Here is a 27,631-nt window from a genome sequence, read left to right on the forward strand (position 1 = left end):
ATATGTCGTTTTTATAAATAATATAAATCATATATAGTTAATATAATTTATTGTTAATGTAACATATTATTTATTGAACAATATAACTTTCTGTAATGCCATCTATAAGATCATCCATTTATTTGTCAACTTTGTAAATTCCTTTATCGAAACAATTAACCAACTTTGATTAACTTTCGAAAAATGTAGATAAGCGATTCAAATATCATTTACTCTTATCACTTGCTTTTACAGAGATTTTTTCTCGCAAGAAGAGTTTCAATAATCGGAAGAGATGACAATTCACTTCAAAGGAAAGTTTCCAATAATTTTTTAAAATAAATATTTTATATAAGTATTCTTTACAAATTTATAAATTATTTATACGGGTGCACCAAAAATTTTCGACAGACTTGTGATAAAAAAATTAACATTGTCGTTCTAATGTAATAACTTTTTCTTCATTCTAAAGATAAATTTCCTTTCGCGCCTCGGCTAAAATTCACCCTTATATCAGCATCGATCGGCAAAGTTCAACCCCCCTAGTGCAGATGGTGCCACGTCACGGAGGGGTGGTATTCCGGCGCCGGAAATACGACGAAGGGATGCTCGTAGGGATTTCACCCCCTCCTCGTCGCCGTGCGAGCGGACGGCTAGGTGGTACGGCTAGGCGGCGGAGGGGTGAGGAGTGACGAGGCCACGAAGAGGGGTGGGTGCAACGAGTAAACCGGGGGTATAGGGGGTGAGGCGAAGAAGGGGGGATAAACGAGAACGGCGTAGTGAGAGGAGTCACAGTTCAGTTGAGGCGCAAGGGTCCTCCGGCTAAGGACTACGGTCCCTGGCAGTCCGGGACATTATGCCAGGCGGCGAGGGGTCCCCGATCAATCTCCTCGACCACCACCACCATCATCATCGCGCGTCGACCGCCGCCACCACGTCCACGTCCACGGCGGACGAGTGCGCGAACGGCGACGATGTCAGAGCCGCGTCATCGACGACGAGCACCGGCGCGACCTTCACCAGCGCGATGACGAGCGCCCTAGCGGGCGACGGTCTCCGTCGCAGAAAGGTCATACACGCGGCCCGCGAGACCCTCGATAAGGGTGAGTCAGGCGCCACTTCTTTCGTTCCCTTTTGCGGTTATCCTAAAACGCCGTTTTCTCGCACCATCGTCATTATCGTTTATGAAACTTGACGTAACCACCTTCACGTCGCCGCGGATATCTAGCCCCGAATCTCTTTTGATTTTCTGGTGCACGGATATCGGGATCGATCCTCCTTCTCCATGATGCCGCCCGAGATAGGCGGAATGCTCCCCGATCCCGTTCCTGCTCCCTTATCCGTTCGACAAAGTGACCGTCGAAAAGCCAACTGACATGTGTTAACATCAATTTGCGAGACAGCTGTGTCTCTCGGTCGCGTACTCCTATCGCAATCAATGATTAACCGATAAACACAAGATGCGAATTTAGATCTTATAAATCGAACCCCTTGCCGCATTGAATTTATTATTAACCTGTCCCAGGAGAGTATATCATACTTGAATATACATTTCAGAGTTAGAATGTCTATTGACATTCATTATACGTATTCCAATTTAAATTAATTTGCGTTATCATTGAATTAAATATTAACGTTATTGCTAAGGGATACGTATAAACATAAATTCGATAAATTCATGCGGTTGCTTTCGCATCTTTGCATTTTTGTTGTTCCGTTCTTCATGGATACATTTCGGTATAGTAGATTCGTTCTATTGATATATCCGCGAACATGACAAAACTCATAAATAATACATAAATTTCGGGGGGAGATGGATACATGCGCGCGGTTATACGACAGTACAACGAAATGATACCACGCTCGATTTACAATGATAAATATTTTTGCAAAACGAGCATGTTTTATGTCATGTTGATGTCTTTTGATGACCCCGATATTTCAAGACCGCCATGTTGCAGTTGCACTTTCGAAATGGTTGCTGTTATGGCATTTATGCGGGTTGCTATAAATGCATCGTAGATACAGCGAGATGCTATCATGCGATAAGAACATGAAACAGAAATTACTTCATGTTTAATCGATAACATCTTTTTCAGAATGCATAACAAACCTGTCATGAAATTTGATTTTCTGTTAATTGTTTACACGTGTATAACGACAAGAGACCAATGTCGAATTTAAATATTTTATATAGGTTTTCTTTCAAAATTTTATTTAAAAAATGAAACAGCTGAAAATTCTAGAACGTATTATAGATTTATAAAATGTAAGAATTTACGCATTTAATAATAAATATATTAATGTAATATATATTATTTATTATATTATTATGTTAAATAATAGAGAGTAATTCTAATTTAATTATTATATATTAATAATAATTAATTAATAATAATAACTAAACAATTATTTCTTTCTTTTTGCCATAAAACAAATAATAAAGAAAATCAATTTAAATTCTTTTAATCAAGAGAATAACTTATTTAAAAATATTTTCTTAAAATGATAGAAGACTTTACGTAATAATATAGAGCTTCCTAAATATTTTATAAGTTAATTTCTTTAATATAAAAATCTGATATATTGTAGAAGTAACTGCAGTCTGGAAATGTTAAATCTCATCTCTGCAATGCTTTGCCAATTTTAACATTCGACGTACTTATGCGCGTACAGGAGTTACGTAAGAATCCATCGCACGTGGACTGAATGCATTATATGCTCGTTTGTATGTATGTAGTATTATAAAAATAGTTCACCTCTTGTTTTTTAGATAATGTAACAGAGCAATTAGTTCAATATAATTTAATAATAATAATAATAATAACAGAACCTAAAACATTAAAATAAATGTATTTGACAAAGAAAGAATAGAACAATTTGAAAAAGAAAGAATTAAAGTATTTAATTTAGAAAAAATCATAAAAATAAATTCTGAAATTGCGTGAAAAGCAAAAAAAATTACAACATCAAATTAAAACCGTAGAAATATATATATTCATCTTTTAACTAATGGCAATTTAATTGTTTTTACGAATTTGTTTTTTATTTACATATAATCAGATTTCTTGAATATTAATTTATAAATTTTCATAAATTTTTAATTGATCAAATTTAATTAAAATACAAAATCAAAATTGTTTCAAAAAGTTCTATCTTTTAAACAATTTTAAGTCGGCATTGAAATCATTTATAATATCATATCTTAAGTGTGGTAAACGTCAAAGTTATCATTATAATTATATAATTTTATGAAGAACACGAAGATCAATTCTAATTTAGTTTGTTTAATAATCGTGAAATTTTCGCGTTTATCAACGTCCCAAAAACTTCTTATGAACAAATTTGATTAGCACGAAATCCACATGGGGCTAGTTCGGAACTTCTCTTCAACTTCATCGAAAACAACGTTAACCTGAATTCATTTAACACGTGGCGCATAATTTGCCTAAAATAAAAGAACGGAGCTATCCTAAGTTTTATGTATGTGTTTTTCAATCTCTTGTTAGAATATTATTTAATTTAATTTAAATATAGAAATCTTAATCTTAAATCTTGTATTAATTAATTCAAATTAATTCGAAAGAGAACTTTAGATCAGATTTCTATACTTTGAGAGTTGTCGAATTTTATAAACATTAAAGAAGGACAATTCTGGCGACAAGAAAAGTTAAAAAGGTTTGAAGAATCTCCGGTTTCTTAGAAAGTGTAGCTCTCAGAAGATCTAAAGCAAAGAAGAACGCTTAGCGTTTGTTAACGATGATCCCAATCGCGCCGTTCAAATACGGCTACTCGACCTGTTTTTGTGTCACATCACAATTGCGCATTGAATCGAATGATGTGACACACTGTGCATTATCTACAGTATGTATTATTCTCTGATTGTCAGGTTAAAACAATGTTCATGAAGTCTAAATCGGGGAAACGAAAGTTGATGTCACGATTTCAAAACAAAATTTAATAATTATCAGTTCATTTAATATCCGCATTAATGCGAATATAGCAAAGAATTTGTAACAATATGGAAATGTCATTATTCGCGATCAATTACTTTTTCGTTTTCATATTAATTAATATTTAACAAGCCTTTCAAACTCCTTCATATCAAATCTTTTCTATAAACTGAATATGGATCTATATATATATATATATCTTATACTCTTTAACCTTTTTCAATTTTATACATTTTCTTCAATTTTATAAACTTTTCTTGGATATTTTCTTGGTAAGACTTCTTAAAAGAGAAAATGTCTAAAGTACTAGTGACTGTGACGAATAAGTCAAATTACCTCCATCTGTAAGATAAATAAAGAAAAAGTTTATACAACGAATAGCCTGTTGGAGTGTACGGTAACTGCATTGCTAAAAAAACATTGCGAAAGAATCTATATTTATATAACATATTTTAAAGGAGAGTACCATAATATCTGTAATATAATCGATTTTTGTTTGGTTACGAGTTACGACATAAATGAGATCGAAAATACTTTAATGCAGAATAATATTGATTTTGTATTGAGGCAGATTTCCTATCACTTCACGTTTTTATACAATTTTAGCTAAATGTTTTATCTATATTTCTCTAAGATATTTTCAATTGCAAAATGTATAAATAGCAATTAAAATGTAAATTACTCTTTATTTCAAGAACTTTTTAATCTTATGTATAATACTGATAATCAATAAGAAACAATACAAAAAAATTCTAGACAAATGAAAAAATACAAGTGCCAAATACTTTTAATCGAGGTTATACATATATTGAAAAAAAATTTAATTAATGCCAGATTACTTTAATAAAATTGCATTATATAATTATCACAATAACAATTTTCAAATTTCAAGACTAAATTAATATTATTGCCTTTCTATAATCGCTATATGCCAATTTATTATGTACAGTATTAACGCATATATTTATAAAGAATAGTTTTTGTGATAAAAATGTTATCTCATTTTATTAAAAAAAAAAAAAAAAACATAAGCCAAACATAGATATAATAAGTTAGTTTAATTAAAAATCAAATATATGAAAAACATTTAATTTTACTTAAAGTTCTAATCTCTCTGAAAAAGATTTTAACTATAAAAATTTTAAATATACAAATTAATGATAAAATTTTTTAAGTAAAGGTTTATTACTATTTAACTGCAATGTAAAAACGGTCTCCAGGTCACTTAAGTTTTCTTGGTCACCTTTTATTTAATATGATAAAGTATCTAATATAATAGAATGGAAGAAGAGAAAACTATCTCAAGATAATTCCATTGTACTCATACGCGTTTTATCGCAAATCTATTTGCAAAACTTTTTCCTCAAGAAAACGGAACATGGAAAAGCTTTTATAGTTTTATGGATGCACTGGCGTCTCCGAGTTCTTCGCTATCCGATGTCATCGGACTGCAAGTGTAAACAAAGTGCATTGACCTCATTCCAAGTATACTGAGTCAATGAAGCATGACTATTCAGTAAAAAAATTCTTGTATGACGCATAAACGGTTGTTTGTAGGCGTGTCTCAAAAATAGCTTGCTTGTAGTAATACTTTTGTAATACGATTACAAAATACATGCAAAATATATGAAATTTCAAGATTTAAGTAGATAAGAAGATAATGGAAGATGCTATTTGAATTAAAAAATATAAATAAAATTGATCTCAATTTGATGGTGCAAAGTAATAGTTAATTTCTTGTTGACATTTTTCCTAGAGCATTAAATTTTATTGTATCCTCTTAGAGAGAATGCGATAAAGAGAATACAATAATAAAATTATACATCAAAGACTGAAGACAAAAAATATCTCGTAATAATTTCATGCAATTAGAGATTAGATATATGACGACACAATTGCGGAAAGATGTAAAATCTACTGCTAGACATTACGATGAAATAATATATGGAATTATACCATTTTATTTTAAAGATAATTTGATTTTATATATATATAGATTGCAAAATAGAAAATTATAGAACGTGATCAAAGAATCTGTGTAGATAATAAAACACAAACCATTTTGTATTTTAATAAATTAAGATTAAAATTAAGTCATGTTTCCATTGTAGAAATATTTTAATTTGTTACCTTAAAAGTTTTCGCTTCAAAGTATAAAAAATGTATCAGACATTGAATTTTTTACGGAAAACTCAGTTGAAAGTGAAACACGTTCTTAGTGATGTATTTTCATAAAAATTAATTTGTAACATTTTAATTTGTAACATAAAATCCCTCGATATCTTGTGTGTTCGATGCGACAATTAGCTTCGTAACTATATATTCAAATCTAATTAAGAAATCAATTTATAAAATATGTGAGAAGACTCAAAAGTATAATATATTTCATATGTATTAATAAATTTAAATTTTAAAACACATTCATCTCGCTTAATTGCCGCGTAATAATATTTTGCCCGACTGCGGCGTCCATGATGTGCGCATCAATGCGATGTTAAATGACGTCCTCAACGGAAACGTGCGATTTCTCGTTCGAGATGGTCATGTCCGTAATTTCTACGTTTTGTATAGCACCGTCCGTAAACGAGATGTAGAGATAGCGTGGAGCCCGCGCAAAAGAGAATATAGATATACATATATATCTGTATATATATATGCGCGGCTGTGACGTAAGAGGGATTCTCACTCCGTTCTCAACCCCCCACCGAAATGAGATGCGGTGGGTAGCATTTCGGCGACGGTTCATCCGAAGGGATTCGGAATGGGGATCTTCCGAGGCAGCTTAACCACGGCGTTTATTCTAGATCTCAGAGGTGCGAATTTTCGACCTAATGGTTCGCGAGATATTAATTATTCAAATAGTTCCGCACGAGCGCGTGCGACTGCGGTGCATCATTAACAGCCAAAAGAGCAATAAAACTAACAGAATTCACATTAATGTCTTCCTAGTTTGAAATATTCTACTTGTATATATTTATATGTATTTTAACATATTTATATTCATATATAAATATATATATATATATATATATATATATATACACTGTACATATACATATATAAAATTTGTAAAAATATATACGTTTCATGGTTGTTTCTTTAATTGTATAACATATAGTATGTGCATTTTGAGAATCTGCCAAAATGTTTCTGAATAAACTAGTTTTTTGAAGTCTACAAAACTAGGAAAACCAATATTTGTACATAAATTATCACGTCATATGAAGCTAAGAGAACTAATATTTGTTTCAAAATTATTATGCCACATGTCAAACTATATATGAATTTCTCCCTTTCGTGACTTTATTTATCTAAAACATTGCTGTTCTAAACACACAAAAAATATAAAAGTATACAAAGTAAAAAAGATTCTGAAGAGAAATTTTTTTGTATGAAATATTGTAAACTGCTTTGATATTATTAGACATAAAAACCATGGATAATATTAATGAAAATCATATTCTTGTATTGTACTGAAATAACAGAGTGGAGTACAAAATGCAGAATAATTCAGGTATGCTTGATTAGTAGTTCTTTTGGCTCTACTGTTGGAACTCTGCCATTATTTACGCTACATTGTCCCCACATTATTAAGAAAGCAACAAAAACAATACTTTAGTAGATACGACGATTTAGAGTCTATCTTTACTGCAGTACATTTTTAAAGCATTTTAAAAAAAGAATTCTCATATATAAAATGTAATAAAACATTTTTGAAAATAAAATATCATTGTGTATTATGCTCTTATACAAACAAAACTTTTTAAAATTATAAACAATTAAAAATTTCTTCATAACTTATGTTATACGACTTGGTTGCATAACGTAATAATTAAATAATAAGTAAAATTATTTAAATAAAAAAAAGATAGAAACTATTTTGTGTATGTGTGTGTGTGTAATTAAATATAATTTTTTGTAAAATTGCGCAAGAGTTTACAAATATTTTATCTCTTTCTATGAGCAATTAAGGGTCTAATTTCATATAAAGTTTTACGAAAAAGATCACAAATTCATTTTCCATCTTTTCCCTACACTTGGTCCTTGCAAACTCGAAATTTACTGGCGTTTAACGACAGTACATCCCGATGAGAGCTTTAAAGTTTCGCGGTCGACATAGATAGATGCCCATCTTCACGCCTACGCTAGATACCTTCGGGTATGCTCAAAGTAATCACACATACTTTATCTTGTCGAAGGATTTTTAGTCATTACACGTTTTCGTGTATGCGAGATTAATGGTCGTATCCTTTACTTGGTGGTATAATTTACCGCTTGGTTTTCGTTACACGTGTCCGGAAGGACGATTCTTACCACACTGATTGACTTTAATCGTAGTTTAATTGTTTCTCCGTCCCTTTCTGCAAACAAGAGAGGCAATCAAACTGCGACTGAAGTTCACTGACGTCAGAGGAATAGGAATGATGAAACGTTAAAACGTTACTCTTCAACAGTTTTACAGACAAAGTATAGAAAACCAGAATATGCATTGCGAATATAATCATTATCGTTTAAAAATGACAAAAGTATAAACTCGGAGATAGATATAAAAATCAATAGAATACGTTAAGGACTAACGAGCTCTACGCTAGTTTGTCGAGCTAAATAAATAAAGCTATCAATTAAAAAACGAGCAAATATAATTATCTCCTTTATAATTCTCATCTTTCTAAATTATCCAAATAATGTATTGTATATTTTTTTTCTGTGTAAAAAAGTAACACTTTATATAAAAGAAACAATTTTGCTATTTATGAAAATAATTATGGATGGAAGTTAATTACAAGAATGATAAAATTTTTGTAGCGTTGCTCATCGCGCTTAAAAATTCTATTATATTTTGATAATCCAACAAAACTATTTTTTAACTTATATCTAACTAAATTTTTAAGTCATTTCAGAAAAACCGTTCTATTCAGATGTCACTTCTTAATTTTTTATAAGAATATGTAGATTATAAAGATATAAAGAAATGACAAGAATAAAAATTTGTAGTACTTGTACGAATTAGCATAAAAAAAGAATCAATGCCCTCTTTTTTAGAAATATGTGTGCAATCGTTTCTTATTATATCCTAACGATTTGTAAAACTTTCAATACAGAAACGTATAGCTAGCTTATTTAAGGAATCATCGCTCAATGTTGCAATCTGTATAAATTTATTTTCTCGATAATGAGGTCGAGCTCCAGTCTGGGAATAATTTGAAAATCGATTTTTTAAAAAAGTAATACGCCCACACAAATCTCAGGCGCCTCATTTCATTTAAAAATAAAAGAAATTGCTTGTACAATACACACGTGTCAATAAAATCGGAAATATTAAATTTTGCACAAGCTGCACGTGTATTACTCGACACTTTTATTTGTCCTTAAGCTTTACTTCTGCAATCAATGATATAAATTGATGATGCATATCTAAATGATAGAGTATAAATTAGTACAAATAGATAAATTTTATGATTTCAATAATATATATTTTTGTTTGCAGCATCCCGTCTTTTGAGACGAAAAATACCATGTACAGGCCATTTAATGACCCCCCGCCGCCTATGGATACAAAAGGTTCCTACTCAGGTATGTAATTAAAGTATCGTTAAGTAGTTAGTAGAACAAACGTTATTTTTACAATATGCGAGAATGAAATTTAAATGTTCGCCTAATATCGCGAATAAAAGTCCCGACGGAAATTCGTATCTTTCACTCGACATCACAGCAGCAATGTTAAATTTCATAACTTTTCGTCAGAAAGTAATACTTGAATAAATTATTAATAAAGACGAATATTATTCAACGTCAACAAAGACAAAATATTATTTGTCAAACGCTTTGCTGCGCAGAATATTTCAATTCTGACATTTCAGAAATTTGCGAGCTGTATTCAATTACGTTATATATTAGAAATAAATTATATGTGTCAATATCATAATAATTTTAATGCAACAACACTATTTATGCATGTAAATTATCGACTCCAAAGTGTGAAGGGAGAGCGTCACATTTCACTACGATCGTAATGTACGAGTTTAATGCGCAAATGTTCTTTTGTGATGAAAGGCAATACTGGTAGTTTTCTCGTCTGGTAATGCAATATCGCTTTAGTAATATCCTTTTGACACTCAATTGTCATGGTCATACCGATAACGACTTGTGTGCCGCCATTAGAGTTAGATACTCAAGTATCTCCATTTCTTCCTCGTATGTACGTGACTATCTTCATCAATCATGGTATATAGCGTAGCTTAATGATATCACCGCAAAAATCTAATCTGATAAAAGAAACACGTGTATCTAAAAAAAGAATACCACAATTCGGAACTTTCTTAAAACTTATTCTTAAACTAAACTTATTAAGGATAATGCAAAAAGAATCTCCTCTGAATTGAAGACTTTGTAAACAACAATCACGTTATAGATTATGCAGGTAGTTCTGTTCCTATGGAAGTAATAAAATATCGATCGTACACATTAACCTATTAGTGGGTAGAACTTCGCGTGTATTGTGATGTTTACTCTTTCAGGCTACATTGTTGATCCTGTTCTATTTTGTTTGTCCTTCCGCTACTTCGTCTTAAATTGCGGATTCGATTTTTGTCGTGTTGTGATGTGAATTTACTTTGTCATTTTATGAAATATACGTTTATAATAATTTTCATGATATGTTATTTCTATTAAAAGTTATATGAATACTCTCTCTTTCTCTCTCAATAGTATCATTTCAAATCATATCTGGCAAACTTATGTAAATGCAATAAATACCATAATATACAATACCATCTATAAAATCTGCATATTTACGTGACTTGCAAACTAATTGTTGTCATAACGAAACTTATTTCATTATTTGCATACGTTCCATTATTTGCATATTTGGATACGTTTCCGTTTGTTCGCAGTAAATCATATTTCTGCGTACAAAAGAAATTATGGCTTGTATACATTTCAAAAATATTTTTTACTGTAATATTCTCTTTACAATAAAACAAATTCTACATATTAAAAAACTTTTCAATCAAATAAAAAAAAAGAACTATTACATCGTTACGTATTATTAATTAATATTATCAGTTATAAAAAATAGAAAGAAAAAGAAAAAGAAATCTATTACACGGTACTTAATACGGTTAATTAAACAAAGATTCTTATGCAAGTTCGACCCATCGTCTATTTATTATTTCTTTTTCTGTGTAATGCCAATGTTTTTCAATGCGCAATAGTTTCTACGTCTAATCTTAACGCTTGAAAATTGGAATAAGCTGGCTGAATTCCAACTAATATAGCGCTTGATATTGCCATTGCACGTACTACGATACCCCGATAACACGGCTGACCTAGTAATGTACGTAACTACTTGGCCACATCACTAAACCTTCGAGTGGTTTTTTCAGTCACGTTGGAGACCATTAATATTTCACGAAATGACATGTAAGACTGTTGAACTATTCCTCGGAGAGCGTACCTAATGGATTTATGCGGTAGTCTAACAAACTTAATATGCTCTTCCAAAATATTTTCTTTGCGAGGCTATCAATTAAAGTACCAGTAGCCAGTAAATAATAGAACAAAACCTACTTTTTAAATCTATGTATATCAATCTATATCAATCATTTTTATGAAATGTATCGGTAATTAAGATGTTTTTCATTTATTACATTCGCGCGCATTAGGGATATATTATATAACATATTATATAAACCAATCTATAGATAGACAGATTTAAAAAAACATAGAAGAAGAGATGTTATAAGTTTAACCACACTTTCTGTCATATATAAACTATGCGCAAAAAATTCAAGAAGCTTGATTTTTTTTTTTTTTTTTAGGAATGCGATGTAGTCATGATGTTCCCCAACGGGGCGAACGACGAGACTTTGATGTGGCTTCTAGGTCGGCTTCGGGCTGGAACCCCGGGGCTAATAGTTCACGTGCGACATCATGCTTCGTCGGACAGTTACGGGTTTTACATTACGGCACCATTTAGCGTGTAAGTATTCATTTCTCGATAGAGAGTGCACGGGCAGACTTCGAGAAATCGTATGCGGGGTGAGGACAGCCGCGCTTAGATATAACTCGATCGGCTCGCAGTCTGCTCAAGGCCGCCGAGGAGGTGCATCTTCCGAAGACCCTGAGACAGGAATTCGGCGGTGGATTCAAGGAATTCGTCGGCTCCGAGGCCAACTGCTTCGAAGGCAGCGACGACGAGATCCGATTTTTCACTACCCAGGAAAAGCAGTCTCTAGTGCTGCATCTACTTCACACCGTAAGGGCCGGTCCTCACGATCTCAATAGTATATCCGGTCTTAAAGTGGTGGAAGGTCAAGCGATTATCCCAAAGTGCATTTCATCCGGTATTATTTCTCAGGTGCGATATACGCGTATACTGATTGTATTGTGTCCCGTTTGCACTTCCCTCGACGAGACGAGATTCCAACGAATCTCGTCTCATCGACGGGGAGATCCATTACGCGACTCTACTTTCGTCAGGTCTTCCCTCTTCACGAATTACCCGCGTTAGAGAAACTGCAACGAAACTGGGTCCGCGCGTTCCTCAGTTCCCAACCGTTGGACGATATTTGTAAATACTTCGGGGTGAAAATCACCATGTACTTCGCCTGGCTCGGCCACTACACCACCGCTTTGATCGTTCCAGCTGCAGTGGGTGTCATATACTGGGTGAGTATCTCAAAAATGCAAATAACGAACGGAAGCATAGAGAAAGCGCGTAAAATATCCTGTATATTTGTGAATATTTATTTACTGAATAAAATAAAATATAAAATGTAACGGTGAATTAGGAGTTAAAGTAAACCGATTCTCAGACAACGGAAAATGCTTTAAGATTTGCAGCTGGCAAGCAAAAATAAGTAATTATTGGATTCCGAAACTATTTAGGTCGGCATCATCGGCAGGAACCAAGCGGTGGAGGACGTGGCGTACGTTCTGTTTTCGGTGTTCAACGTGATATGGGCTACCGTGTACCTGGAGACGTGGAAAAGGAGGGGCGCGGAATTGGCGTACAGGTGGGGCACTTTGGATCAGAGGGACGACTTATTGGTTGAGCCTAGACCTCTGTTTACAGTAAGAACCTTTCGAACATTTTTAAGCCTTAGCACTAAACTGTCGGCATGGTAATCGCCGTAGTGTGCTACTCCAGCGTCTACACCTGCACAGCGCTATGAGAATAGAATACGCTTTTGCTGCAATTCAGGACGTAGAAAAAATCGCGAGGGATTTTTTAAGGACAAAAAGTCTACCTGTAAAAACCGTTCAAAGCTCGATCAATTTAATTAATTCACGTTTAACTGTGTTCAGGGAACTCTGGAGATTTCACCGGTGACGGGTAGGCTGGAACCGACGTATCCCAGGTGGCGAAGAAATATATTCCGATATTTCGTGAGCGTGCCTATCATCGCAATCTGTTTACTCTTCGTCTTCATTGTTATGATTCTGAGTTTTCAAATACAGGTACGTATAAGTGCACTGCACAATTATTAGTCATAAAAAGATGTCGATTGATTATCAAACAGAAATGGTCATATCAAGTTTAGAAACTTATTTTCACGTATAATAAATTAAAGATTTTAATTGTTTAGAAACGGAAACGCGACGTATGCATAACATAAATTTAAATCTAAATGGCAGAAAAAACTTTTTTTGTCTTTTGGGTTTATTTATTCTAAGTATGTGCATCATTCAGAGTAAATAATTATACAATTCGCTTATTAAAAGAAGCTTTTTAAAAGAAAAAATCGAACATATATAGAATTTGTACTAATGTACTCTTCAACTTCGCAAAATTACAGGATTGGTGGGACGCACATCTTGAATCTGGTGGCTATGGATTCTGGCTTAGTTACGTGCCAAAAGTGCTACTCGCGGTAGTGATTGCATTGATGGATGAAGCGTACTTCAAGGTTGCGGTGTGGTTAAACGATTTGGGTATGTGTCCCAATAATAATCAAGTTTCTATATTATACACTATTTTCCTCCATCTTTCTTCCTCCTCCCCCCCCCTCTCTTCTCTCTTTCTCTCGCTCGCTCTACCTCACTCTTTTTCTCTCTTTCTCACTCTTTCGACATAATCGTATCTCCGTGCGACTCAAAATACAAACAATTGCCATTTTGCCGAACTTTTCGCATCGATATGTGTATTCAACGGTACACTATGCACGTCTAGTTCAAAAGCATAGCATATACTTTCGATAAGTTTTCCACGGCTTAGCTTCTTCTAGAGAATAATTGGAGGATTATGTAACGAGAACATCATATACATTTACATGAAAGACTGTTGCTCTGTTCTTTATGTGACTAAACCCGTGACATATCATAGATACAGTTTCGTTATCATTTAAATTTTGGAGAGCGTTTCATGGTGCGGTAGATAGTATTTGTGATTTTTGTGTGTTGGACGCAGAAAACTATCGACTAGACACCGAGTACGAGAATCATCTGATCTACAAAGTGGCACTGGTAATAAGAAGAACTCTCCATTTTCAACGAATAGAATATCAATGTTGTGCTTAACGTTGTACATATGTCCTCCTCTAATTAAACACAATAAATAATATTCATCATCTTTCTTTACATGATCACAAATATACTCTTTGATCATATTTATTTATTTATCAATTTGTAATTATCTAATAACTTCTAAAAATCTTTAATTTTTGTTAATAGTTATCTATATAACTGATATTCGAAATTATGTAATTATAATTTGCCTGAATAGCTTAACTTGATTATAACTGTTACTTTAATTATTTTGCAACTAATTTTTCAATCTAGTTGCATCGATTATCGAAATCAAATACAATATTATAACGAAAGAATGTAATAGTTTATAGTTATGTGTGATTGGTTCAGAGTATATAAACAAATAGTATAATTACTTCTTTATTTATTATACTACAATTTATTGGATATGCTATATGATATTACTCTGTAAGTGAATAAAAAGAAACATTTTCTTATAAAAATACAATTTTCAATTCTAAATTATTTTTCTAAAATTATTCTTTATATTTTAATAGACTTCTAATAAATTTTATGTAAAATATTTTAAAAAACACAATATACAATACTTAAAAATAAAATTAAAAAAATTAAATTTCTGAAGTATTTATTGTAGAATTTATGCAATTAGTATCAATTCAACTAACTTGATTTATTCATTTGCAATTCAGGCAAACAGGCTTAAAATAAATTAATAACATTATCTAAAGAAAAGCAAATCATGTATTAGAGGTGGACGTAAAAAGGAATACGGTATAGACTAAGCTTTTTGTTTTAAAGCAGAAGCGTCTGCTCTGGCTGTCTCTGTCGCTGCATGAACATTCTTTTCGCAAAAAGAACACTTTTTTGCTTACGCTTAATGTAATCTCTACATCACAGGCTTTTCGTATAATCGCGCTTTTGTGTGTATTTTCGTATATATTGTGTATGTTAACGGCATTGCAATCTCCAGATAATCTGCAACGACTATCCTACATTTCAGTTTCAGTTTGTAAACTCCTTCCTATCGCTGTTTTACATCGCCTTCTATCTTCAAGATCAAGAGAGACTCAAGGAGGTGAGAGGATTCAATTACCTCATCCGCGATGTGTGATAACCACATGAGAATAAAAATTTCCGTTTCAGCAATTGGCCGCCCTACTCATAGCCCGCCAGGTGATCGGCAATCTGAAGGAATCCGCGGTGCCGTATCTGATCGAGCAACTACGGCTGGCGCGACTGAGCTTCGAGCTGTTCGGTGCCCTGAGTCCCAGCGAGGCGAGGCTACCCCCGGGCCAGGAGGCCGGCGAGGAGGTACAGGCCGGTAAGGACACCGATGAGAAGGACGAACGGCCCCCTGACACCGGCAAGTCGAAGCAACCGCGAAACGTCAGCCAGGCAGAATTGGAGAGTTCCCTCTACAGAGTAGGGCATCCCACTAATTCTCTACTTAGTGACGTTACGTTCAAGGTTCGGTCTAGATATAGCCAATAGCTCTTTTGTTTTTCTGGGAGCACCACCAACGCACACGCATGTCGATCTTCGAAGCACTCGCAATCGCAAAACTCAATCGCAATGTATGCGGACTATGTAAAAATAAAAAAGACTACGGGCCTGGACACGGGCTTTTGAATAACGCATAATGCATAATGCATAATGCATAAAAGAATCAATCAATCAATCAGAATCGTTTACTTTTCTCCCCAGGATAAAAATAAAGACCTCTGATTGGTTAATTCTCTTATGCGTTATGCAAAAGTTTGTGCTGCAACCCTATAGATGCGTCTCTCTCTCTCTCTATCGAGATTATGCTCAATAGAGATGCTTCAATCGACAAGGTCTCTCTCCTTGAGGGGGTTTCGAGAGGATGTAAGATTGCGAGTGAATCGAACGTGTCGTATCATAAATCGATCCATTTATCTCGCCCCTAAAATCTTTCTTAGTTCTTTCCGTTCAGACTGCACTCTGAGCATTCTATCGCATGATGGCTGAGCCAAACTATTAATAGCAATATCAATATCGCGTTGCTTTTGTTGATCGTTTCTTTTTGCAGAATTTTAATGATTTTTTCCCGTTTCACACCCATCGATGACGCACAGGTATCAACCAGCAAGGTAATATCACACTCATCCTATCATTAAAGACCAATCCTTTCTGCCACGAACAATCGTGATCTTTCTCAAAAATGCAAAGTGCATAATTTTGATAAACTAATTGTTTCTTAGATGCATTTGATTGTTGTGACAATGTTTGAGGGACGTTTAAAATATTTAAATTTATATAAAATTCAATTTTATGAAATATTTATGCTATACAGGATTCGTAGTTTTGGGATTGAAATTAAAGTGTATGGTTCAGCCTGTTGTCATTTCTACTTCTAATTTTATAGCTATTTTCCCATAACACACGATGCTTGTTTTCACGCTAACTGGATTAGTCTCGAATAATTGAAACAAACTAGATTAGTCTCAAATAATTGAAAATTTTCTGATGTATATTTCATTTATTAATTAAAAATATATTATGGCTAATATTATAAGATACTACATTATACATACAGTTATTAAAAAATTCATAAATGTATCACGGTAAAAAATTTTCCATATAAAAACATATATGAATATTTATGTAATATACATATATGTAATTATGTAGAAAATATATCTATATACATGTTCATATTAATTTAGCAAAAGAAAAAAATTAATATGAACTTATATTATATGAACATATTTCCTACCATAATTGTACGTATATTTTTTTATAAAAAACATTTTAACGATCCCGTTCCTAAGACCGAACGTCGCGCGGCACGAGAAAATAACCTAAGAAGCAGAAAGGGCAACAGGCATGAACACCGATACATTTCAAATACATTCCTAAAATTACTTAACTGTAAAACAATCGATGAGACACGCGACGCAGTCAAGTGTCGTAAGCGATTAGTGTCGCGCGAGTAAATAACAAGTAAACAACAAGAGAACATCATAAATTGTACGTAAATATAATAGGCTACTTACCCCTACGGTCCGCTCCATCGTCGCTCGTCTCCTCACAGAATCCTTCACGGTTCTCTCTCCATGGCACCTCTACACCACGAGACACACGATCTTGCACGCACGCGCGCCAATTACCGAAACGCAACGAAAACATTGAGGACGGTGATCCGGGTGATCGCACAGGTCGTATCTTCCGATTAAACAATGTCGCGAGTCGAGACAGCGTCGTTCTGTTACGTGTCCACAACGTTCCACTGGCGACCGAGAGAGTCGAGAGTTTCGACAGCGGCAACTTCACATCGGCTACTTCGCTCCGATTTATCGCGCGACACAACGCAAATCAAACTAAGGTTAGGATACCGCGAATCGAGACGGTTAACCTTTCGTTACCATGCACGCGTCAAATACCCATCTTTACGGATTACCTCGATACAAAAGTGCGTGTTTTTCTCCGAACGTGCACAACTAGCTAATCTACGACTAGAGATCGAGATGTTTCTTTCACGCAAGTTAAACGCATGCATGGAAACCAGAGGAAGCTAAACTGCAACACGACGCACGACGGTTCGTCTAAAGATAAACAGAGGGACGAAAGAGAATTATATAGAATTTCATATTCACTGTTCACAACAATAGTTCTCGATCGCGCGAATTCCGCGAAACACATGTTTCATCAACAAAAAATCGATCGGTTACTGTTACTTGAGCACGCGACTCGCGACTCGCGACTCGCGACTCACTCCGTGCCTTTTAACGATCTGAAGATAGCGGAGGATCAAACGAACAGAGGCACTTTTAATCGATGAAACGTACAAAGCGATGTATTCAAATCCTTTAGCCTTGTGCCTTGATGTATAAATGATAGCAATTTTACTTTATTTCGGCTGTTTAAATAAGTGAAATGACTAAATTATTTCATTTATTCAATTTTAGACATTAACTTTTATAAAATAATATAGGAATGTTTAAACATGTAGTTTTTCATATTACGTAGTCTTCAAATTATGCAGAGTGACCGAAAAGAACAGAGTTCTTATGGCTTATCACTTAGAACCTATCCTCGTGTTCTCAATTGGCGTTTTGTCAGAATTTAATTTTCTTTAAATGTATGCACGTGGGCATTCACACCCAAGACATGATAAGTTATCAAGTTTTTTTTTAATTATTTAAAAACAAACACTAAATATATATAGTATATTAGCATCGTGTTAACTAGATATTCTTATTAAGTTGATAATATAATAAATAAATAACTTATTTCACTGCCAGATATTGCCAGGTATGCCATATTAGTTCAAAAGATTTGTATATATAATTATTTAAACAATATAATAGAACTAGAAAATTATTATTTTAGTATTAGAATACTTATAAAGAATATGTATAGAAAGGAAGTCTATTTATACACTGAAAAAAAAGTAATATATTTAATATGTTATTGTGGGCTGCCAACTACATATATACTCAATACAATAATATATGCTATTGCAGTATCAACATTGTACTTGCATTAATAGCAAATATTATTGTATTGAGTATTTTATGTAGTTGGCAGCTCGCAATCACATATGTTATTGGCTATATTACATTTTTTTCTGTGTATAAAGTAAATGATAAGATAATTACATTTTCTATTTGTAGCAGAGTAAAGAAACGCACTAAAAATTATGTATATTAATTTATATATACAATATTTAAAATTAATAGATATGATTAAGATAAATTTATACATAATTGAATAAAAATATTTTTGTGTAAATTTTGTAATTAATAATAGGCAAGATTTTTTTTCCCTCTTTCTCTTTCTCTCCTCTCTCTTTCTTACAATTTATTTGTATTAATCACAAAGTTGTATTGTCTTAATGAATAATGATTAATCAATAATTTTCAATTTACAGTATGATGGAGCGTTTTCAGAGCACCTGGAAATGTTATCACAACTGGGATACGTCTGCCTCTTCTCTTCCGCGTTTCCGTTAGCCGCGATGGCCGCTTTACTTGGGAATTTGCTCGAATTACGCGGTGACGCGTTCAAATTGTGTTTTGTGCTTCAACGACCTTTCGGGCGTAGGGTCTCAAATATCGGCACATGGCAAGTAAGTGATAAGCAAAAAGCTCGATATTTGCGGATTTAAATTTAAGAATGAATTCAGTCAGCAAAATATTTTTCTAGAAAATGTAATAAATATTTATTATATATCTAATATTACAAGATATTAAATACATGTTTTTTAAGATAATTAATTTTTATTGAAAAGTTGTTATTGCAGCTATTGAAATAAAAATTAAGTATTGACAAGAATAACTTTAATTTGAAATTAAATAGAATAAACTTTTCCTTTTTTCTTTGTGTGCTAAATCTACATACAAAGTTACATTAGAAGAGGCACATTGCATGATTAAAAATAGAGCTCAACTTATTTTTGCAACTTTGATAGAACGCTATGGAGGCAATGGGCTTGGTCGCTATTCTGGTAAACTGCGCCCTAATTGGACTGAGTGGGCAGGTACAACGAATGTTTCCGGAAATGTCAGCAACACAGACGATTCTGTTAATAGTAGCATTGGAGCACATAATGTTTGCGATTCGATTCGTCATTATTTGCGCAATTCCCGATATACCTCACTGGGTCGCCACCGAGATGGCTAAAGTGGAATTCTTAAGGCGCGAAGCAGTCCGAAGGCTATCCTCGACTCCATCACCGGAACAACAGCCAACTACAGTGATAGGTACATAAATCATTTTTGTGTGATGCTTACCTATGTATACTGTCTATCTATCTATTACCTAACATCAATTGGAGCTATTTTTTATACAAGGAAAAGACGATTTTACTGAATAATATCTGAAATTTTAGCTAGCTGCAGATTTGAAAATAATTTCACTGGATATTCGAGCACGATGAGCAATGCTGCAAAAAGTTTTGACAATCTAGCAATCAGTTTGAACTTCTGCACAATTTTGATGGTACAATGAAATTATTTATAAATTCACATCTAGCTAAATTTTTAGATACTTTAGTTAAATTATTTTCTTCGTGTGTGATTTCTTTATAATATTTTTGCTATGCCAATTTCATCTTTCCCGATCCAGTGGCTATTGTCGACTGCCTATCCAGTGTCCTGCTCGCGAATGATCTCTCCACTCTAGCAACAAGATAGTACCAAAATCGCTTAGTCCATCGCGTTACATCCTTCCTCCTACCAGCTATTAATTTCGCTCGAACTCAGGGAGATTCGTGGTGAGTACAGCAGACGGAGAGACTGAAGAGCAGTTGCTTTCCGAGCGCGCCAGTTATGCGGCCATGTCCAGTCATGTGGACACCCCGACCCTGGCTTCGACCACTGCTCACACGCCAAGCGGTCCGACCACGCCGAACGCCGCAGCGGTGCCGAGGATATCGGAAACGCCACCTATGGCCGGGACCCCCGCCAGCGGTGGTAGCAGCAGCGAGACCAGCCCATTCCTACCTGAAAACAATTCCAACGTCAGCCGGGACATTCGTAATACGCCGAGATGTTCTATACCTGGAGGCGAACGAGGTTTAGAGTTTTTTAAACGCGCATCGATTTTATATATTTACAAAATTTACTTAATTACATTCAAATCACTGTAATTAACACGTTGCCTGCCGTGATGGAATTACCGGCGCTAATAATGTTTTTTGCTTTAGATGCTTATACAAAAAATTAAACGTCATAAAATTTTGAATGATATAAATGGTTTGATAACAAAGTGAAGTAAAATGTGTGTTAATCAACAATTAATTAGCTTTTATTTTTTTACTCTCTAGAGACCGCATTATTTTATTGTATTAATTTTTTTTTATTTTATAAGTAAAGAATTTATTTTATATTTCTTCCTCTTTCAACGCTTATTAATTTTTTTAGTGACAAGAAACATATTTTAGTATGATCGATGCTACACTTCTACTTTTAATTTGTAAGAGTAATTAAATTGAATATACTGATCTTAAAGGATTAATCATGTCATGCCATATTTCATTATTGATGTTTATGATTATAATAAAAATATTATGTGATGCATGGTAAACCATGCAACGTAACTGACGTATTAATGATTTAACGCCGAAGTTCTGCAAGTTCTTAGAACCACGCGAGAGACTTCAGGCGGATAAATAATCGTATTGACGAAAAGTTTCTCAATAGGAAGACGCTCGAGGGAGTGGTTGAGCAACGAACCGGAGGCATCCGGTACCAACGATCAATATGGCCATCATCTGACCATCGGACCACACGGCGGCGTTGATTGGGTGCGTCGATTGGGTTTGGAGCCAGGTGGACGAAAATCGAGCGACTCCGAAATTACCGGTGCCGCCGCGGTGAGCGGACGGGAGCGGGAGGAAGAATTAACTTTGCACAGGTCGACCGACTGCATCGTCTCTAAAGAACTCGCTTCTTCCTCCGACAGCGATCTTCTCAGGTACACACACACTCTCTGAAACAAAATTAATATAAATCAGTAAGATTTCACTAGAAAAGAATTATAATAATATCAATAAAATCCTATCCTATCTAAAAAAAGGCATGTAAAGTCGATTGCTCGCATTTCTCGAAGATCATTGTTGTCGCTTTTCCGCGATGCCAATTGGTTCTCTCGCTGCGCTTACTTCGTGTTGCAAGAGTAACTGTCATTGCAATTGAATTTTGACAGCTGTCAAATTTGTATAAATATTATCTATACATTTATTGTTGTAATTTATGATTGAGTGAGCGAGAGTGAGCGAGGAGTGAGCCGGGAGTGAGCCAGGAGTAAGCCAGGAGTGAGCCAGGAGTGAGCCAGGAGTGAACGAGTGAGTGAGCGAGGAGTGAGCGAGGAGTGAGCGAGTGAGTGAGCGAGGAGTGAGCGAGTGAGTGAGCGAGGAGTGAACGAGGAGTGAGCGAGGAGTGAGCCAGGAGTGAGTGAGTGAGTGAGTGAGTGAGTGAGTGAGGAGTGAGCGAGGAGTGAGCCGGGAGTGAGCCGGGAGTGAACCGGGAGTAAGCCGGGAGTGAGCCGGGAGTGAGCCGGGAGTGAGCCAGGAGTAAGCCAGGAGTGAGTGAGTGAGCGAGGAGTGAACGAGGAGTGAGCGAGGAGTGAGCGAGGAGTGAACGAGGAGTGAGCGAGGAGTGAGCCAGGAGTAAGCCAGGAGTGAGTGAGTGAGTGAGTGAGTGAGTGAGGAGTGAGCGAGGAGTGAGCCGGGAGTGAGCCGGGAGTGAACCGGGAGTAAGCCGGGAGTGAGCCGGGAGTGAGCCGGGAGTGAGTCGGGAGTGAGCGAGGAGTGAGCCGGGAGTGAGCCAGGAGTAAGCCGGGAGTGAGCCAGGAGTAAGCCGGGAGTGAGTGAGTGAGCGAGGAGTGAACGAGTGAGTGCGCGAGGAATGAGCGAGGAGTGAGCGAGTGAGTGAGCGAGGAGTGAGCGAGTGAGTGAGCGAGGAGTGAACGAGTGAGTGAGCGAGGAGTGAGCGAGTGAGTGAGCGAGGAGTGAACGAGGAGTGAGCGAGGAGTGAACGAGGAGTGAGCGAGGAGTGAACGAGGAGTGAGCGAGGAGTGAGCGAGTGAGTGAGCGAGGAGTGAGCGAGTGAGTGAGCGAGGAGTAAGCCAGGAGTGAGCCGGGAGTGAGCCAGGAGTAAGCCAGGAGTGAGCCGGGAGTGAGCCGGGAGTGAGCCGGGAGTGAGCCAGGAGTAAGCCAGGAGTGAGTGAGTGAGTGAGTGAGTGAGTGAGGAGTGAGCGAGGAGTGAGCCGGGAGTGAGCCGGGAGTGAACCGGGAGTAAGCCGGGAGTGAGCCGGGAGTGAGCCGGGAGTGAGTCGGGAGTGAGCGAGGAGTGAGCCGGGAGTGAGCCAGGAGTAAGCCGGGAGTGAGTGAGTGAGCGAGGAGTGAACGAGTGAGTGCGCGAGGAATGAGCGAGGAGTGAGCGAGTGAGTGAGCGAGGAGTGAGCGAGTGAGTGAGCGAGGAGTGAACGAGGAGTGAGCGAGGAGTGAACGAGGAGTGAGCGAGGAGTGAACGAGGAGTGAGCGAGTGAGTGAGCGAGGAGTGAGCGAGTGAGTGAGCGAGGAGTGAACGAGGAGTGAGCGAATGAGTGAGCGAGGAGTGAGCCGGGAGTGAGTCGGGAGTGAGCCGGGAGTGAGCCGGGAGTGAGTCGGGAGTGAGTCGGGAGTGAGTCGGGAGTGAGCCGGGAGTGAGCCGGGAGTGAGTCGGGAGTGAGTCGGGAGTGAGTCGGGAGTGAGCCGGGAGTGAGCCGAGAGTGAGTCGGGAGTGAGCGAGGAGTGAGCCGGGAGTGAGCCAGGAGTAAGCCAGGAGTGAGCCGGGAGTGAGCCAGGAGTAAGCCAGGAGTGAGCCGGGAGTGAGTCGGGAGTGAGCCAGGAGTGAGTCGGGAGTGAGCCGGGAGTGAGCCGGGAGTGAGTCGGGAGTGAGTCGGGAGTGAGTCGGGAGTGAGCCGGGAGTGAGCCGGGAGTGAGTCGGGAGTGAGCCGGGAGTGAGCCGGGAGTGAGCCGGGAGTGAGTCGGGAGTGAGCGAGGAGTGAGCCGGGAGTGAGCCAGGAGTAAGCCAGGAGTGAGTGAGTGAGCGAGGAGTGAACGAGTGAGTGAGCGAGGAGTGAGCGAGTGAGTGAGCGAGGAGTGAACGAGGAGTGAGCGAGGAGTGAACGAGGAGTGAGCGAGGAGTGAACGAGGAGTGAGCGAGTGAGTGAGCGAGGAGTGAGCGAGTGAGTGAGCGAGGAGTGAACGAGGAGTGAGCGAGTGAGTGAGCGAGGAGTAAGCCAGGAGTGAGCCGGGAGTGAGCCAGGAGTAAGCCAGGAGTGAGCCGGGAGTGAGCCGGGAGTGAGCCAGGTGTAAGCCAGGAGTGAGCCGGGAGTGAGCGAGGAGTGAGCGAGGAGTGATCCGAGAGTGAGCCGGGAGTGAACCGGGAGTGAGCGAGGAGTGAGCCAGGAGTTAACCGGGAGTAAGCCGAGAGTGAGCGAGGAGTGAGCGAGTGAGCGAGCTGGCGAGTGAGCGAGGAGTGAGCGCGTGAGCGAGCTGGCGAGTGAGCGAAGAGTGAGCGAGGAGTGAGCGAGTGAGCGAGGAGTGAGCCAGTGAGTGACTGAGTGTGTGAGTGAGTGAGTGAAAAAGGGTGCAAGGAAGGGAGCAAACGAGCGAACGTAACTAGATAAATATGTAGCTAGGTAGCTAGGTAGCTAGATAGCAGTAAGTATGCAAGTAGGTATGTATGTTGGTATGTATGTATGTAGGTAGGTATGTAGGTATGTATGTATGTATGTATAATTAAACTTTACATTTTTTTATTTAAAATTGCAGAAGACGTTTAATTAATGTAAACGAAAGATAGAGAAAATCAAATTGCAATTATTATTATTTTTAAAGTAAAAAGTCAAATAGCGCGCGCGCAGCGCGCGCTTGTAATGTTCTAGTATAATAAAATAGAAATACAAAATGTGAGGATTTATATTGAAAATCGGTAAAATGTTCATTGAATCTCAGTTAATCCTTTTAATTTTTTTATCAATGATATTTATATTTTTACTGAATCATCAATGATATTTATGTTTTTATACACACATAAGGCAAAAACTTTCAATACTTCCCTCTGATTTAAAGTACGCGCTTCAATTACAAACCTCTTCTATCGATAATAAATATCTTATATGTCCCTTATATTTTCGACGGTAATACATTAGTTTTCTACTTGAAGATCGGCACCGCCGTGGATGACGGCTCACAGGAACCAGAAGTTTCGTTTCTCGCCCGAAAAAGAAAAGGAACGCGAGAAAGTGGAAAAGCAGCAATATCACCAGCAACAGCAGCAGCAGCAACAGCAGCAGCAGCAGCAGCAGCCGTATCAACATTTTCACCGCGAAACGCATGAGTTTCGCGAACGCGAGCGCGTGCGTGAGCGCGAGCATGAGCGTGAACGTGAGCGTGAACGACAGTCCTATCTTGGCGAAAAGGAGAAGGACTCGAGCGGCCTGTCGGACTCCAGCAAGACGATCTCGAGTCAAGAGGAGGATAAACCATCTAAGGAGGAGCGGGAGGCGAAGAAGACGCGCGTCAAGCAAAGCCTGATGAAACGGGCACGCTCGGTGGCGATCTTCTCGCTAAAATTAAAGGAACGTCGCGCACGGGAGGCCGAGCTTAAGGCCAAGGAGGCGGAAAGGGAGGCCAGGTGGCAACAGCCGCAGTCGTGCGTCGGCGGCGAGCTCTCGTGCATCCCCATAGAAAAGCTTATCTCTGTGGACGACATCGCGGCCATGGAGATGCGCCGGCCGAATCATTAGCCGCTTGACGACTCGTCCTTTCGTCGTCACACTTTCGTTTCCACTGCTACGTAGAGAAAGAGAGAGAGAACCGTTCGCGTACCGTCACACGCGGGTATTTTGCGTAACCGACGACGGTGAGATCGAGTTCTCGCGCGCGCGTATCACGACGAATTGCGCGACGGAGAGAGAAACAGATCCCGGCCCTCGTGCAGGTGCGCGTTACCGGACGACAGAAAAAGGCGCACAATTTTTCCGAGAATCATCGCAAACACAAGGATCCTGTAGATGACATTCCGTAGAGATTACTGCCCCGATATCCGCTACCTAGATCGCGATGATTCGGTTCCGGAACGGCCACGCGTGACACGCTTTCGAAGGAGGACTGAAAATCCTCAAACACAAGTTTGCGCGGTTTTGAACAATATCGCTGATAATAACATGAAAGATGACCGCGTCGCTTTTTTTTTAAGAAGGGAAATGTAAAAACAAAAATTTCACTAATTTGCAATGGAACGATCTCACAGAACGGGAGATTGCAGAATAATAATTCTCGAAAAACAGAAAGACACCAAATAAATTATGCGATAATTTTAATTGTACTATATCGATTTTAAGAATTTCTGAGCTCTAATTTTTTTGTCAAAATGTATTATAGATGATTTATTATAGAATATTCTAAATATAATCAGAACACGTGTACATTGCCGAATGAAATTAATCCATGTAAAATTCTTGTATCATATTTTTTTCGAGATGTACTTTAATACCCGCTGTTCCGAAACCGAACGTATCTATTTCGATGATTTTAATTTCACTTCGATTCGATGCTCTGCTGAAAATGACACATACTTTACACATAGCTTAGGTCGTTCGACATTGTAGATCGTTGAGGTCCATTCCGTTCGTACTGTCAGTATTCTACGCCGAAATTAGATTTATTCTCGGCTGTGCTCCGTAACGAAAGCGCGTGTAACGAAGTCCCGATGGAGGCGCAGTCGCACGCGACGATCCAATCCGGTCGCGGAAGAAAGGCATGACCGGAAACCTGATAATATAGATACGGGTCCTCTCGGAGAACAACGTGTAAAGTATTCCGGTTACACTCCCGCTGAATACAGCGAGTCGCCAAGTCGGCGCGAAACTCAACGAAAAAAAAAAAAACTTGGAGGAGGAAAAACTTTGTTGTTGTTGCGGTAATAAATTGTTAATTAATCTATAAAACTTTAGGCATTAATGGATTAAACGAACTTTTTGCTAAATAGATCTCTACGAAGGCATATCACATATTGTCGAGACCATCCGCGTCGTCAGCGTCGCCTCTCAAAAGTATCGTCCCTCCCAAGATCGGACGCGCGCGTGGATGCAGGATGAGTTCGCGGCCACGTGAAACTCGCCGGTGGCGATGAGATATAGAGTCAAAGACCATGGTACACACGCGAGGCTCTTCGTCCAGACACGAATTAAAAGAATCTAAAAGGATCTCGTTTTTTGTATATAGTGAAAAAAAAATGTTACGCATTGTAAAATCGGTTTCCATGGCCTAGCCTCATGTCCCCGTCCGCGGCTTTAGTGCAGAGTTATTGAGTATTACTAACACATACATACATACATACATACATACACATATTACATACAGAAACAACACAGATACATACGACATTTCATTACATTTACTGATATTGTTAGCTTAGTATTTATTAACCATTAGATGCATCCACATTGAGCACTGTTGAGCAAACCGATAATTGCGTTGTATGTAGCGTACCCTTCGGAAATTTGCGAGACACAAGTGCATTAGATGCAAAATTGATAGATTAGCCGCTTTTCGTAAAGGCAGGTCGGAGTAAATTCAGCCGAAAGCATCTGTGTTTGTTAGATGTTTTGTATAAAAACAAGAGAACTGAGCCAATAAAAATATTCTACAAAATACCGATTCGGTTTTCCTCCCCTTTGTTTCAAAGATT

General features: G+C 37.4%; 1 protein-coding gene across 3 annotated transcripts; it reads left to right on the forward strand.

The window, feature by feature from the left end:
* Positions 1 to 761: 761 nt before the first annotated feature.
* LOC105832719 (anoctamin-8) lies at positions 762 to 27,594 on the forward strand. 3 transcript variants are annotated; one of them, XM_036286418.1, is made up of 16 exons: positions 762 to 1,082; positions 9,421 to 9,506; positions 11,753 to 11,913; positions 12,015 to 12,291; positions 12,414 to 12,602; positions 12,822 to 13,007; positions 13,242 to 13,394; positions 13,733 to 13,868; positions 14,344 to 14,399; positions 15,424 to 15,498; positions 15,567 to 15,890; positions 19,318 to 19,515; positions 19,858 to 20,149; positions 20,651 to 20,962; positions 21,590 to 21,863; positions 25,103 to 27,594. In XM_036286418.1, exons 1-16 carry the CDS (start codon positions 836 to 838, stop codon positions 25,683 to 25,685), a joined length of 3,549 nt encoding a protein of 1,182 aa, XP_036142311.1. In that variant the 5' UTR covers positions 762 to 835; the 3' UTR covers positions 25,686 to 27,594. The 3 variants fall into 3 exon arrangements, with proteins under 3 accessions (XP_036142311.1, XP_036142312.1, XP_036142314.1); XM_036286419.1 differs by having other exon boundaries at positions 20,672 to 20,962; XM_036286421.1 differs by having other exon boundaries at positions 15,567 to 15,845.
* The last annotated feature ends 37 nt before the right edge of the window (positions 27,595 to 27,631 follow it).

The sequence above is a fragment of the Monomorium pharaonis genome, chromosome 4, assembly GCF_013373865.1.
Source record: "Monomorium pharaonis isolate MP-MQ-018 chromosome 4, ASM1337386v2, whole genome shotgun sequence".
Taxonomy (NCBI): domain Eukaryota; kingdom Metazoa; phylum Arthropoda; class Insecta; order Hymenoptera; family Formicidae; genus Monomorium; species Monomorium pharaonis.